The sequence below is a fragment of the Adiantum capillus-veneris genome, chromosome 19, assembly GCF_014529385.1.
Source record: "Adiantum capillus-veneris isolate H3 chromosome 19, ASM1452938v2, whole genome shotgun sequence".
NCBI classification, from domain to species: Eukaryota; Viridiplantae; Streptophyta; class Polypodiopsida; order Polypodiales; family Pteridaceae; genus Adiantum; species Adiantum capillus-veneris.
In genome coordinates, this window is record NC_140949.1 from 139,467,800 (window position 1) to 139,482,006 (window position 14,207).

A 14,207-nucleotide genomic window follows, 5' to 3' on the forward strand; every position below is an offset into this window, starting at 1 on the left:
AGTATAAAGGAACATTCCCCAAAAATTGTCAAGTTTTTTCCATCTCATAAGTGACTTAGTGGAAATCAAACTCTTCAAAAGTCATCCTACATACTCTTATAACAATTCTTGATAGTTGCTTCGTTGACACAATATAATAGTGTCCGATTACCAACCTAGTGTTAACTTCCAAGGTAGCCCCTTCAGTCAACATGTTCCAAGAGATGACACCTCTGAGAGGATGCCCATCAAGAACTTCTTGTGCTTTCTTGTTCGCACCACATTTGGCATACATATCGACCAATTTTCTCAGCCATGTCAACGTCTTGAGTTAGTCAGATATTTGAGGCAGCTCAAGTGCAGAGAGAGTAACAACAACAAAAATAAACAAAAAGCTGCACTGCAATTTGGAGCAGTCTAACTAGTTGGTGTATGCTTATACCGATTTTGGAGGGCACAACTTACCTCGTCGGAAGCGATTCCCCTCTGATACGCACAAAGCAACTCCAAGAGAGCAAGCACGTTAAGATCTGCAAGACCAGGGTAAAGGCCAAGACCCACATGGCCAAGTGACTCACAAGAATCACAAGTTGGTAGCAAATCTTCACAGAACAATTGGTCACAACAAAACATGAGAGAAGCAGCTAAACTTGTTTTGTGACTCTACCAAACCCAAAAAAACCCGCACAAACTTTGTTAAGGGTACTGATCTGATATTCGATGGTTGAAACAATTGTGTGCAATCCTACTTGATTTTGATGCAGATCACAGTAACTTAAGATACTAATTATATCTCATCTTGAGCAATTGCATCAGTTAGCCAACAGGGACTTTGAGATCCTCTTTTGATTTTGGACATGAAAAAGGTGAAGGACAAAATTTCACCCCCAGCAAGTGTGACCTGAACTTGAACTCTGGCAGTGGGAATGAGTCCTTTACAATAAATGTTTTGATTGCCAATGTGGAAGCTCTTGAGACAAAGGAGTTCTTTAAATCTGCACACAAAGCATCCTATAAATTATCTAGTTCTAGGAAGCTGATTGCTCTCAGTAAATAGAGTTGCTACCTGGATTTAAATTTCAAAGAGAAATGGCCAAAGTGATATAAATCTGCAGGGAATCCAAAATAGCATGAGAGAGTTCCACCCTCGAGCATTCCTTCTGCATTTGCAAAGTGATACATGACCTGCATTGCAAAAGAGAAGCTTATATATTTGAAAGGAATTTCAGGTAGATTTGCCAAGCAACTACATTCATTTCTAAGCAAATAAGATCCTTCTATTAGTTATAGCCTGTCCCACATTGATCCTTACAATGAGGGAATATGTACCAAAAGTGGAGACTCTCCCAACATAAACAATGGCTTCATCAAAAAATGAGAGGAGAGAAGAGACATACAGGAGGTCGATACTGCTAGAGAAGACCATGCTCCACTATAAAGAAAGGTCCTGGCTGTCATAGACCAATGAAAGCCTGTCGTCACCTCTCAGCCTGGTATGAGCTGTCCTGAATGCTGTCATACTGTACTTTGACTGTATGAGTCGGCTTCAGCCAGAGAGCTGGAATTGTCCTGCATGTTGCTCGGGCTGACTCCCCACAATTCGGACGCAACAAGTACATCCATATAAACAAGAGACAGAGACTGCACTGTCACGTGACACATCCAACCCTATGTGTCCGTGGACAAGCTACAGCATGACAAGGGTTCAGTTTAGTCAAGTTAGTCTAGATTTAGAAGTGATCTGGCACTTTTGTGAGTCTGTTCGCAGACTGTGCATGTCCAGACACTTAGTGTAGATGCATATCCTCTGGTTGCACACAGCATGATCATAAGCATTCCCATCAGAATCCATTAGAATCCTTCAGGGGAATTTTCCAGTGCATTTAGCCTATTTTTGACATTTTTTACTTATTATTTTTAAGTGACTTTTGTTGGAAAGTAGGTAGGGCAATTGAGTAAGTTTGTATATAAGCAAACCTAAACTAGCACTAATTGGCAGAAGAGGCAGCAGGAGCACCTTGCTCAACAGGCAACTTCTCAGCAAGGCCAACCCCCGCAACAACTCTGGCGTTTTCTTTCAACAGAAGGCCTAGCGTTTTTGCACCAGATCAGCCAGCGTTTTTTGCAATTGCAGATTCCCGACGACAGTAGACAACAGATCAGCCCTAGCATTAGCAGATTCCCACAGCAACACAGCAGATTTCCTAGCGTTATTAGATTTCCCCCCAAGGTCAGTTTTCAGCCCTAGCGTTTTTGGTTTGCAGATCAACCTCAGCGTTTTTGCAGATCTTCGCGACAGATTCAGCCCTAGAACTAGCGTTTTCAGTTTTCAGCCCTTAGACACCGCAATCAAGTCCCGAACCTCGCAGATCTCACCTTCCCGTAGCAGATCCTCGCCGCACGGTCAGTTTCCGCAAGGTTCACAGTTTCAGCCCGGAAAACGCAGATTTCAGCATCTGCGTTTTCAGCGCGTCGTCGTCGCATCGCCGCCATCGACATCGTCATCGACATAGAGTCAGAATTCAGCAGATAAAGATTTGCAGATTTCAGCCCTTAGCAGTTTCAGACTTCCGCCCGTCTCGTCGTCGTCCTCATCGTTGTCGACATCGTCGGCAAGTCCAAGCATTGTAGAGATTTGTGCAATCATAAGTCGACCACTCTCGCCATAGTGAGTGGGGCCTTCGGAGGACGGTTTTACAACGTATCTGGTGTCGTATTCTCTTCTCTATCTCTCAATCTCACGCACTTCCATTCACTGTGTCCATTCACTTTGTTTGTGTCCACTGCATTCTCTCACTAAAGGAACGGAAGGCTCTCCCTTCCATAAGAACAAAAGGAACCTTGAGCACAGTTCGGAGTACTCGTCTTGAGCAAAGCGCAAACATTCATTCTGCTGCACCTAACATTGGTATCAAAGCTTTGGCAGTGTTCTGTATCACTCAAGGAAAGAACCACAAGAATCACAAGAATTTTTTTGCTTGTTACGGTCGCACGAACCCAAGTTCGCTTGGGCGTGTCGATTCATGATCGTGTTTTTGAAGAGTGACAGAAATCCCAAGAAACAAGGGCTTGTCCAGCCTCCCCTTGTGCCTCTTTTCACTCATTGAGAGCGGACCGTGCACTTAGCGGCCGGCCAATCAACGTGAGGTGGGAAAAAGCAACCTTGGTGTGAGCGCAAGGCCGCCAAGGGGTGCGCCCGCGGAAAAGAGCAGATCTCGGGTAAAGAGAAGATCCTTCTCGAACACAGATTGCAAGCAAAAGAAGACTCTCAAGAACCTCAAGAACTCAAGAACCCCAAGAACCCAAGTTCCTCGTGAACTTAAGAACCCAAGACCACAAGAACCCATAAGAACCCACGACTTCAATGGATGGTCATCACTCGAAGCGGAATGGATACTTCGCTTGGAGATGATGAGCATGAGAGAGGCGAAGAAGAATTTTCCCCACCAGGAGGTTTTTCCGAGCCTCCCCCTTCCCCATCTACGCCAAGGATTGCACTAACTCCTATGGAGGAGTTGGAGCATATGTTTATGGACAAGAAGTTAGAACGCGAAGCAGAAAGAGAAGCAGACAGAAAGGCCTACAAAGAAGAAATGGCAACCATAGAGCGTCAATACGACTTGGAAGAAAAAGAAAGTCAAGCCAAATTTGATCCCGAGAACAAAGCAAGACAAGCAGAATTTGATCGCGAGAACAAAGCCATCAAAGAAAAGAGCGACCAACACATGGAAGAGTTCTTGCGACTCTTTTCTCAAGTGCAGGCACAAATGCAAGAGATTCGGGAAAGGGAGACTCTCTCAGTCTCTTCTTTTCCAAAGCATGACACACATGATTTGCATGATGATAAGCATGATGAATTGCATGATAATGATGAGCATGATGATTTGGATGATAAGGACAAGCATGATGATTTGCATGATCAAGATGTGATTTCTCACAAGCATGATGATTTGCATGAAGATGATGTGATTGTTCACAAGGATGATGAATTAGTTGATGCTTTTTCTAGCGAAGCTAACCTCGTTGCAGATTCGATCAATCACGAAGGATCAATCTTGGCTCTCGAGCCTAGGTCCAAAGAACCTCTTCAGGAAGAACCGATCTTGGCTCTCGAGCCTAGGTCCAAAGAACCCTCACAGGAAGTTTTATGTGTTCGCATAATTAGTACGCAGGCATTGTTCGAGTGTTTCATTCGTGATCGTTTCCAATATTTTAGTCAGCGTCTTTATATGATCCCTTTTCCTAGGCATGGCATATTGTACGTTGAGCACGTTTCACTCATGAATGAGCACAAATGTATGCGGATTGTTCATGAAAAGCTGAAAAGTATGCATTCAAGGAAGTCACATTCCATGTCTCTTCCTTGGCATGACACAGTTTGTAGAAAGAGCACATGAAAGTATGAGCACGAAGCATGGGCATTTCCGTTGTAAATTGGCACAATTGATTTCTTTAGATCAGAAGAGAATGATTCGATCTCATTGTTTGCGTGTGTGTGATGAACGGTTTGGCACTCCGTCTCTTTGTTCATCTACATTGCATGCACAGTCTTTGAGGAAGACAAGATTTTTTCCACTCACTTTACATGGAATAGGTATGTTCATGGTTTTGTGTTGGAAATGGTTTCACGAATTTTCAGCCATGGAGATTCTTGAAGAAGGAAGAAGCAGGACTCTAGACGAAGTTGAAGCATCGAAGGAGCCATAGAAGACTTTGTGTCGCTTTCGGCGCGGCCCAAAGAAGCAAGCGTTGCAGACCTTTCTGAAGTTCAAGTATCACACGACCCACACATCAAAGTGGGCCGACGAAGAGTCCTTTCGAGGATTCCGGATGCTATTGGCGGCCTCCCTCGACGCCATACAGTTCGGTACCTCACTTTCAAAAGGAGGGGATGTCACGTGACACATCGAACCCTATGTGTCCGTGGACAAGCTACAGCATGACAAGGGTTCAGTTCAGTCAAGTTAGTCTAGATTTAGAAGTGATCTGGCACTTTTGTGAGTCTGTTCGCAAACCGTGCATGTCTAGACACTTAGTCTAGATGCATATCCTCTAGTTGCACACAACATGATCATAAGCATTCCCATCAAAATCCTTCAGGGGAATTTTCCAGTGCATTTAGCCTATTTTTGACATTTTTTACTTATTATTTTTAAGTGACTTTTGTTGGAAAGTAGGTAGGGCAAATTGAGTAAGTTTGTATATAAGCAAACCTAGACTAGCACTAATTGGCAGAAGAGGCAGTAGGAGCACCTTGCTCAACAGGCAACTTCTCAACAAGACCAACCCTCGCAACAACTCTGGCAGTTTCTCTCAAAAGAAGCCCTAGCGTTTTTGCACCAGATCAGCAAGCTTTTTTTGCAATTGCAGATTCCCGGCGACAGTAGACAGCAGATCAGCCCTAGCGTTAGCAGATTCCCACAGCAACACAGCAAATTTCCTAGCGTTAGCAGATTTTCCCCCAAGGTCAGTTTTCAGCCCTAGCGTTTTTGGTTTGTAGATCAACCTCAGTGTTTTTGCAGATCTTCGCGACAGATTCAGCCCTAGACCCAGTGTTTTCAGTTTTCAGCCCTTAGACACCGCAGATCAAGTCCCGAACCTCGCAGATCTCACCTTCCTGCAGCAGATCCTCGCCGCACGGTCAGTTTCCGCAAGGTTTACAGTTTCAGCCCGGAAAACGCAGACTTCAGCATCTGCGTTTTCAGCGCGTCGTCGTCGCATCGTCGCCATCGACATCGTCATCAACATAGAGTCAAAATTCAGCAGATAAAGATTTGCAGATTTCAGCCCTTAGCAGTTTCAGATTTCCGCCCGTCTCGTCGTCGTCCTCATCGTCGTCGACATCATCGGCAAGTCCAAGCATTGTAGAGAATTCTGCAATCATAAGTCGACCGCTCTCGCCATAGTGAGTGGGGCCTTCGGAGGAGGGTTTTACAACGTATCTGGTGTCGTATTCTCTTCTCTATCTCTCAGTCTCATGCACTTCCATTCACTGTGTCCATTCACTTTGTTTGTGTCCATTGCACTCTCTCACTAAAGGAACGAAAGGCTCTCCCTTCCATAAGAACAAAAGGAACCTTGAGCACAGTTCGGACCACTCATCTTGAGCAAAGTTCAAACATTCATTCCGCTGCACCTAACATGCACATAAGCTCCCATTGAAAATCCCTCTACAAGGCCTTGTCTCTGTCAAAAATCTAGCATAGGTACTGATGAGCCTACCTTGCTTGAAGCCGAATAGCTTCCTTCGAATGATGAGGAGGAGAGACGCAATCAGTTGCTCAGGCATCAAGTCTAGCCCTATCTGACAGGCCACAGCCTAAATATCTCGCAGGCATCCGAGCAGTGTCACATGCATGGGATATCTCTCAGGTACAGTAGAATGTGGCTGAGGATCTTACGTTTCATCCCTGCACTCGGTAAGGCTTGGGTTTCTAATCACAAACTAACTGTGATAATCCATAAGCCTCCTAGATCCGTAGGGCCAAGATGGAGCCTCCTCAATAGGGAATATGAATCACACAAGGAAAAATAGTCAACACGATAATGGCGTCAATCACGGATGGCCAAGAAAACCCGCCTATCCAAATATACCTAGATGAATCCAGGATAAGCCCATTTGCCTTTAAAGGAAAGAGCATAGACTCATGGTAGTTATCCACAAGACAAAATAACCATCAGCTCTATCATGCATAGTATTGACTAAAAACTCTGACATCCCCACTAACATCCTTGATGCCCTCCCACACATCCACACCACACACACACACCAGCATACATCAATACAAAGATCTGCGTATTGGTTTCTCTCATGACTCTGGAAACGTAGGGAAGACCCATCCATAATGAAGCCTAGCACTAAAAAAAAAAGCATACATAGGGAAAATTAGTACAATAATAAGGTGGTTAATAGGGCATACGCGCCACAGAGAATCAAAAGAAACAACACAATATCCAATGCTTGTAACATGGACGAAAACTTCACAATGTGAAGTTTTGTATGTATGTTGTACGACTGAAAAACATACCTAGATGAATCCAGGATAATCAAATTTCAAGGAACGTGCAAGGGATAGAGTCTAGACTCATGGTAGTCATCCACAAAACAATATGACCATCAGCTTCATCATGATTAGTATTGACTAAATACTCCGGTATCCCCACTAATGTCACAAGTGCCCAATAGTGGGTGTAGAACTTAGACACTAATATATGCTCCATACAACAACACCACACACACACACAAGCATACATCAATACAAAGGACTGTGTACTGAGTTTTTGTCATGACTCTAGAGATGCAAGGCTGACTCATCCATAACGAAGCCTGGCACTAAAGAAGCATTAAATAGCGAAAACTAGTACAATAATGGGGTGGTCGATAGGGTATACACATTGCAGATGATAGAAAGAATTAACAAAATATCGATCGGTCGTAGCTCGGACAAAACTTCACAATGCAAAGTTTGCATGTCAGCTATACGATTGAAAAATATACCTGAATGCATCGAAGATAATCCCAGATTCACCTTTAAGCAAGAGTGCAAGGTATAGACTCATATAGTCACCTACAACATAGTATAATTGTATAACTATCAGCTCCATCATGCATAGCGTTGACTACATACTAAGACATCCCTAATAAAGTTGTTTGTGCTCAGAACTAGGGACTAACATATACTCCTACACATTTACACCACACAAACACACAAATGAGCATACATTAACATAAAGCTTTGCGTAGTGAGTTTTTATCATAACTCTAGAGATGTTTTCACAAACTGGTGACGTGGCGGACTCACACACACACACACAAATTGCTGACATGGCAGCCATCCGGGAAATGCGCTAACAGGTTGATGTGGCAGTGTGAACGGAATCCCACCATATGCGTTGACTGCTGACGTGGCAGCATACGGACAGTACGGAATCCCGCCATATGCGCTGACTGCTGACGTGGCAGCGTACAGACAGTACGGATCTCAGATTTTGTTGGCAGCTTTTTGGAGATTAATGCTTTTGAGTTTGAAAAGCTTTTGGGGCTCTGCTTTTGGCATCCCATGTAAAGTTTATAAGTGGCCTTAGGGGCTCACTTCTCAGAGCATTTGGACGTAGAGTCTGAGAGCGAGCACCCGAAGGCTCCATTGTACTTTGCTCACAGATTAATATAAAAATAGATACCGAAAGGGGCGCCAGTCTTTGGGGCCAACATCTCTTGGCACGGAACTACGCTGGGCCGTGTCGACTCTCTGTTGTTTTGTGAGTTAATTTGAAGTGAATCTCTGCTGTGTCGCGGTAGAATCTTGACTTGGGGTGTCCAAGTTTGTTACAGTGGTGTCAGAGCACGGCCAATTTCTCTTCTACCGGAAAATCCGATCCCTTATTTTGCGAATGGATTCCGGAAAGAATCAGTCGACTTCTTCTGCATCTCCTAATGCGGGAGGAGACCACGCAGAATATTTAAGCGACTTAATAGAGGAAGAGTACGGGCCACCTCGGCCTACTCAGTATGAACTTCAAGAGATGGAGCGTCGACAGCAAGTTGACGAGTGCACAAAGCAGATGATTAAATTTGCGAAAGACCCTCACTTTGCAAAATTTGTGTCTCAGCAATCCATCGCTGCAGTGCACACTCACTGGCAGAAAGCAACCGAACCACCAATCAAACCGGCAATCAAGAAACCTCCTTCTCCGAGGATGTTTACAGAACAAGAACTTCAAGAGGTGGTTCAAACTCAGATCGGTCAGCTTTTGGACGCGAAAAATCCATGCAAAAAGCAATTGAAAAAGCGCAAGAAGGGGACTGACTACCCTAGTTATTTGGGTCGTCAATCTTTTTTTGCATCTGCCAGAAAGCAGAAGAAGCGTGTACGCTTTGAAGGACTACCCAGTTCTTCTTCTTCCTCTTCTTCTGACAGTTCTTCTAGCTCTTCTGACTTGAGCGAGGAGGACAAAAAGGGCAAAAAGCGAAGCAAAAAGCCAAGCAAAAAGCAAAGCTTTGGAAAGGGCAAGAGAAAGGCAAAGAAACCAAGATTCCACCCAATTTCTAATAGCTCTACAAAGGAGTCATCCACTGACAGTTCGGACTCATATGACTATGTTTTATGCAAAGAAGAAGCACTTCTACAGAGCCAACCAATATGACTTCCTCGAAGACAAAAGCAAGAAAGCAAAAGAATTTAAAGGTGGACAGTCGATATAATTTGAATCCTTTTCTGGATTCCGAGATGCTCTGAGGGCTTTGGCCTTCATCCAGCAGTTTGACATAGCCTTCTCGGGAGGGCATTACTCAAAGCACTCCAAGATTAGGAGGGTTGCATCTTTTCTCAAAGGAAATGCTCGAACATGGTGGTCCACTCTTCTTCTAAGGAAAGAAGCTCCAGTCAAGTGGTTGCAATTTAAAAGGCTCTTTATTTCTTCTTGGCTGACCCAGGAGTACGAACGGGATATAAGAACCGCTTGGAACCATCTTCGGATGACCAAGGGAGATTCTTTGGATGCTTATTGCGAAAGGTTTTGGGACTCTTTTCTACCAACCTCTTCATTTAAGAAGGTCACCTTTAAGGAACAGATTGAGCGGCTTTGTTGCAGACTCCCTACAGAGATCCGAGACTACTGCCTTGAACAAAAGTCAAATTCTATCCAAGAATTAATGGGTCATGCGAAACGGGGTTTCTCGATACATTCGGGAAATTTGACTTACCCCAATGATGAGATCTTGACTCAGAGAACACGACAGACCTCCAACAATGAAAGTAGAAAGAAAAAGAGTTCCCAAGAAAAGAAGGATAAGGATGCACGAACACGACTGACTCTTCGAGAAAGAGCAAACTAAATCAGAGAGGGGAAGTGTTTTGGTTGCGGGGAACAAGGGCACATCTCCGCAAAGTGCCCGAAAAAGGCACCACAAGGACCGACTGAAGACAGGCCAGAGAGTTCGAGAGCAACAGAGGAACGTGGTAGAAAAGGCAAGATGAAAGTTGGACTGGTACCAAATTGCATGGGTACTGACCCAAGCTAGATAGATGAAAGTACAAAACTTTGCCCAGCTTGGGGCAAAGTGAAAGATCAAGAAGCCCTAATTTTCTTCGATGGAGGAGCCAAGGCAAACTTCATTTCACTTGAATTGACAGCACGGCTCGAGATTACACCCGACAAGATGGGACCACCAACACAGGCACTTCTAGCGGCGCCTAGACGGGACATAGCCATTACACCTATCATTGGAAAACTTCGGTTGCATTGTCAGGGGTATTTAGGACACGAGGACTTCTACTGTCTACATCATGCCTTTGGAAAGCTGTGACATCCTCCTAGGAGTCCCTTGGTACCATAAGAACAACACCGTGGTCGACTATCAAGCAAAGAAAAGCAACTTTGACTAATGAAAAGGGCCGAAAAATTGTACTTGATGTAAAACTGAAGGGCGAGTCCGTCCCTATGTATCGGCTTCGGCCATGTCCAAATTAATGAAATCTAGTCTCTTTGTTTACTCGATCTACTCGAAAAAGTTGAATGATGAACACAGAATTGAACATGTCCGAGTTTGACAAAGAACGCCAAGATTTTCTCCATACACATGCTGATTGTTTCTCTAAGGGCCTGCCAGGCGAGTTACCCCCATCTTGTCCTGAGGATCACACTATTGATCTGATTCCTTGAAGCACACCACCGAACCGGCCACCTTACCGTGTTAGCCGAGCCCAGAATGAAGAGATCATGAACCAAGTGAAAGACCTCCTGGAAAAGGGTCTTATCAAGCCAAGTACTTCACCCTACTGCTCTTCGGTGTTGTTGATATTAAAGAAAGATGGATTTTGGAGAATGTGCATTGATTACAGAGCTCTCAATAAAATCACTATCAAAAACAAATTTTTGATTCCAAGGATCGATGATATTCTTGACCGACTTCAGGGATCCTCTTGTTTCAACACGATTGATTTGAAAAGCGGATATCATCAGATCAAAATCGCTCCGGGAGATGTCTACAAGACAGCCTTTCAGACAAGTTTCGGTTTATATGAATTTTTGGTGATGCCTTTTGGCCTTACCAATGCTCCAGCGACTTTCAACCAAATGATGGATAGGATTTTCCGAGAGTATAGATCATTTGTCGGCACTTTCTTTGATGACATTATAGTCTCCTCTAAGGATAAAGCAGAACATAGACACCATCTGCTACTACAGGTCTTTCAGGCATTGTGGAATCACAAATTGATTATCAATGCCAAAAAGAGTGAATTTTTCTTGCTGGAGATGCACTTTTTGGGACACATCGTCTCAACAGCAGGAGTACAGATGAACCCGGCCAAGATTGAAACTATACGTGACTGGTCAGATTTGAAGAATGTTCATGAAGTTAGAAGCTTCTTGAGCTTATGTTCTTATTACCGACGGTTCATTTGAAAGTTTGCAGAGGTAGCTTTCCCTTTGCACATTTTGACTCAGAAAGGAGTCCCTTTCTCGTGGGGACCGACAGAGGTGGCTACCTTTCAGACACTTAAAGAAAAACTGACTACCGGACCAGTGTTGACTTTGCCAGACTTGCAAAAGTCATTTGAAGTATATTGTGATGCTTGTGGTCGTATCTGGGATGCAAGAAGGCCATGTGATTGCCTATGAAAGCCGATTGTTTTCAAGGCCAGGATTGACAGCACAGATTTATGAGAAAGAGCTTTTGGCAGTAATCCATGCTCTTACTCAGTGGCAACATTACCTACTCGGAGCCGATTTCATGGTCTTCACTGATCATCAGATTTTACGCTACTTCTCACAGAAGCAGCTTTCGGAAAAGCAGACGCGGTGGGCTAACATCTTGTCACAGTTTCACTTCTAGATTGTCCATGTTCAGGGATAGAAAAACTTGATGGCAGATGTATTGTCACGGAAGCCCCTAGTCTTGGCTATTTCCGTGATTCATCATAGAAGCTTCGAGGACATGATTGATTAGTACGCCACAAATCCAAATTTTTCCGATATATTCACTCGAATACAGAATGGGGAGGTAGTAGCGGGATATTCCATACGGGATGGCTACTTGATGAAGAAAATGATCTTGTGCGTCACACAACCGTTGAGGGAAAGGTTTTGACTGAGTGCCATTGTCCACCTTTTACGGGTCACCGCGGCATGGACACCACCTTGAAAGGTGTGGAGCGTTACTTCTTTTGGCCAAGACTCAAGAAAGATGTCGTTGACTTTGTTCGCAGTTGTTTAGTATGTCAGAAGGTCAAGTTTGACAGGCATAAGGCACAAGGATTACTACAACCTTTACCCATTCCCACCCGCCCCTAGGAAAGTATTGCAATGGATTTCATTTTTGATCTCCTGAACACACAAAGTGGGCATGATGGCATTTGGACTGTCATTGACAGATTTAGCAAGCAAACAGTCAAGCTGGATCATTTAGCGAGATTGTTCATTGCAAAAATATTTCGACTACATGGCATGCCTAAGACAATAGTCTCCGACAAAGATCCCTGATTTACGAGTTTGTTTTGGAGGGCTGTTTGGGAGAACATTGAACACGGTTGCAGTTCTCGTCATCATTCCACCCGCAGATAGATAGGCAAATTCAGTTGTTCTGGATTTACTGAAGTCTAACATCTCTGATCAGAAGACTCAATGGGAAAAAAACTTGCCTTAGGTGGAATTTGCCTACAACAACACGATTCATTCTTCGACAGGGAAGGCGTCATTTGAGATCATTGAAGGTGCTCCGAAGGTTCACCCTTCCTTAGCACTAAAGATAAGATTTTTGAAGCTGACCAATACACGAGGGACTTGGACACTGCTTCTGCCAAGGTCCGGGAGGCTTTAGCAAAATCTCAAGAATGACATAAAAAGGCAGCAGATCGACATCGACGAGATTTGAAATTAAAGGAAGATGACTCGGTGCTCTTACGTTTTGAGAAGGCACGCCTAAGAAAGAAAAAGGGGAAGGAGCGGCTTTTTCCAAAGCTTAGCATGAGGTATTATGGCCCTTTCCACATAAAAGAAAAGATAAATGATGTCACTTTAGACTCAAGCTGCCCAATACTTGGAAGATTCACAATGCATTCCATGTGAGTATTGAAGCCTTTTAAAGGCGATGTGCCCTATGACCATAGCAGCTAAAAAACGCGTTTTTTAAATAGAGTACAAAACGGGACGTTTTAAAACGTTCAGTACGTGGGTAGTTTATAGACTTTGATAAAAGTTGGCTTGCCTTAGAGTTTAGGATCTATAGATGTCAACTTTCCATTTAATTATGTGCAACATTTGCCTTCAATAAATTATATGCCTTTGTGTGGACCCATATAATATAATACTTGTAAAAAAGATATATTTGAAAAAAACCGACGTATTTTATTTTGAACCTCGAAAAATACGTCTAGTACGCGTATTAAACGCGCCGTATTAAACGTCCCGTCTCGTACCTTAGCTACTATACCTATGACGGGGAGCCTAATGAGCAACCCGAAGTGGAGGAAAGCGAGGAGATACTCATTCCAGAACAGATTTTGGCACACAAGGACAGAAAGATAAAAGGTAAAGCAATTAGGCGGTTCTTGGTTAAATTCAAGGACTATCCTGCATTGCATGCGAAGGGGATGGAGGAGGTGGACCTAGCAGATACTCCTCAAATTTTGGCACTTTCCCTTGAAGCATTCGGTTTATAGCATAGTCTCTTCCGATAGAACCCCGAAATCAGCGAGGGTGAATCTAGTGCAGCGGGTTTGCACAAGAGGGGAGCCACTCCGCTCCTTTGTCAACGAATTACCCCGATTTTGAATGGAGTCACTGAAGTACCATTTGGGTTTCAGGGATACTAATGGGCTAAGTAGCATTCTGCTGTATGACTTATGACAGGAATTCCCGAAAATGAATATGATTGATTTGTACTTAACTTGTTTGAGTACAGGAACTGAAAGACGAAATGACTGCAGCATTTTGGTCTCATAAAACTCTACAGACATGATTGCAATAAGGATTAGTTAATCGGGCATCTGTGAGATCCCGAATGGATCTACATGCGATTACTAAATACGTTGCCAATGGTCATGGTCTGAGATTCGGAATGAATTTGTTTGTGATTTGTCATGTGATGTCCTGTGATGTGAATGTCGTTTTGTACAAGTGCTAGATGTGTCGTGTCTAGTGTGTCCGCACTCACAGTCAGTGTCTATTAAGACGGTTTATGGCCATTGTCTGTTTTGCAGGCGTAATCGAGGGCGATTACAATTCTT

At 43.7% G+C, this 14,207-nt stretch overlaps 1 protein-coding gene across 1 annotated transcript in view; it reads right to left on the reverse strand.

The window, feature by feature from the left end:
- Positions 1-613: 613 nt before the first annotated feature.
- LOC147434961 (uncharacterized) overlaps positions 614-14,207 on the reverse strand; it is a 35,057-nt gene continuing 21,463 nt past the window's right edge. The window contains exons 5-6 of the mRNA XM_086490061.1: positions 1,046-1,164; positions 614-974 (exon numbers count right to left, since the gene is read on the reverse strand). Coding sequence (XP_086346187.1) covers positions 767-974; positions 1,046-1,164 — 327 coding nt within the window. The 3' untranslated portion in view covers positions 614-766. The remainder of the gene's footprint in view (positions 975-1,045; positions 1,165-14,207) is intronic.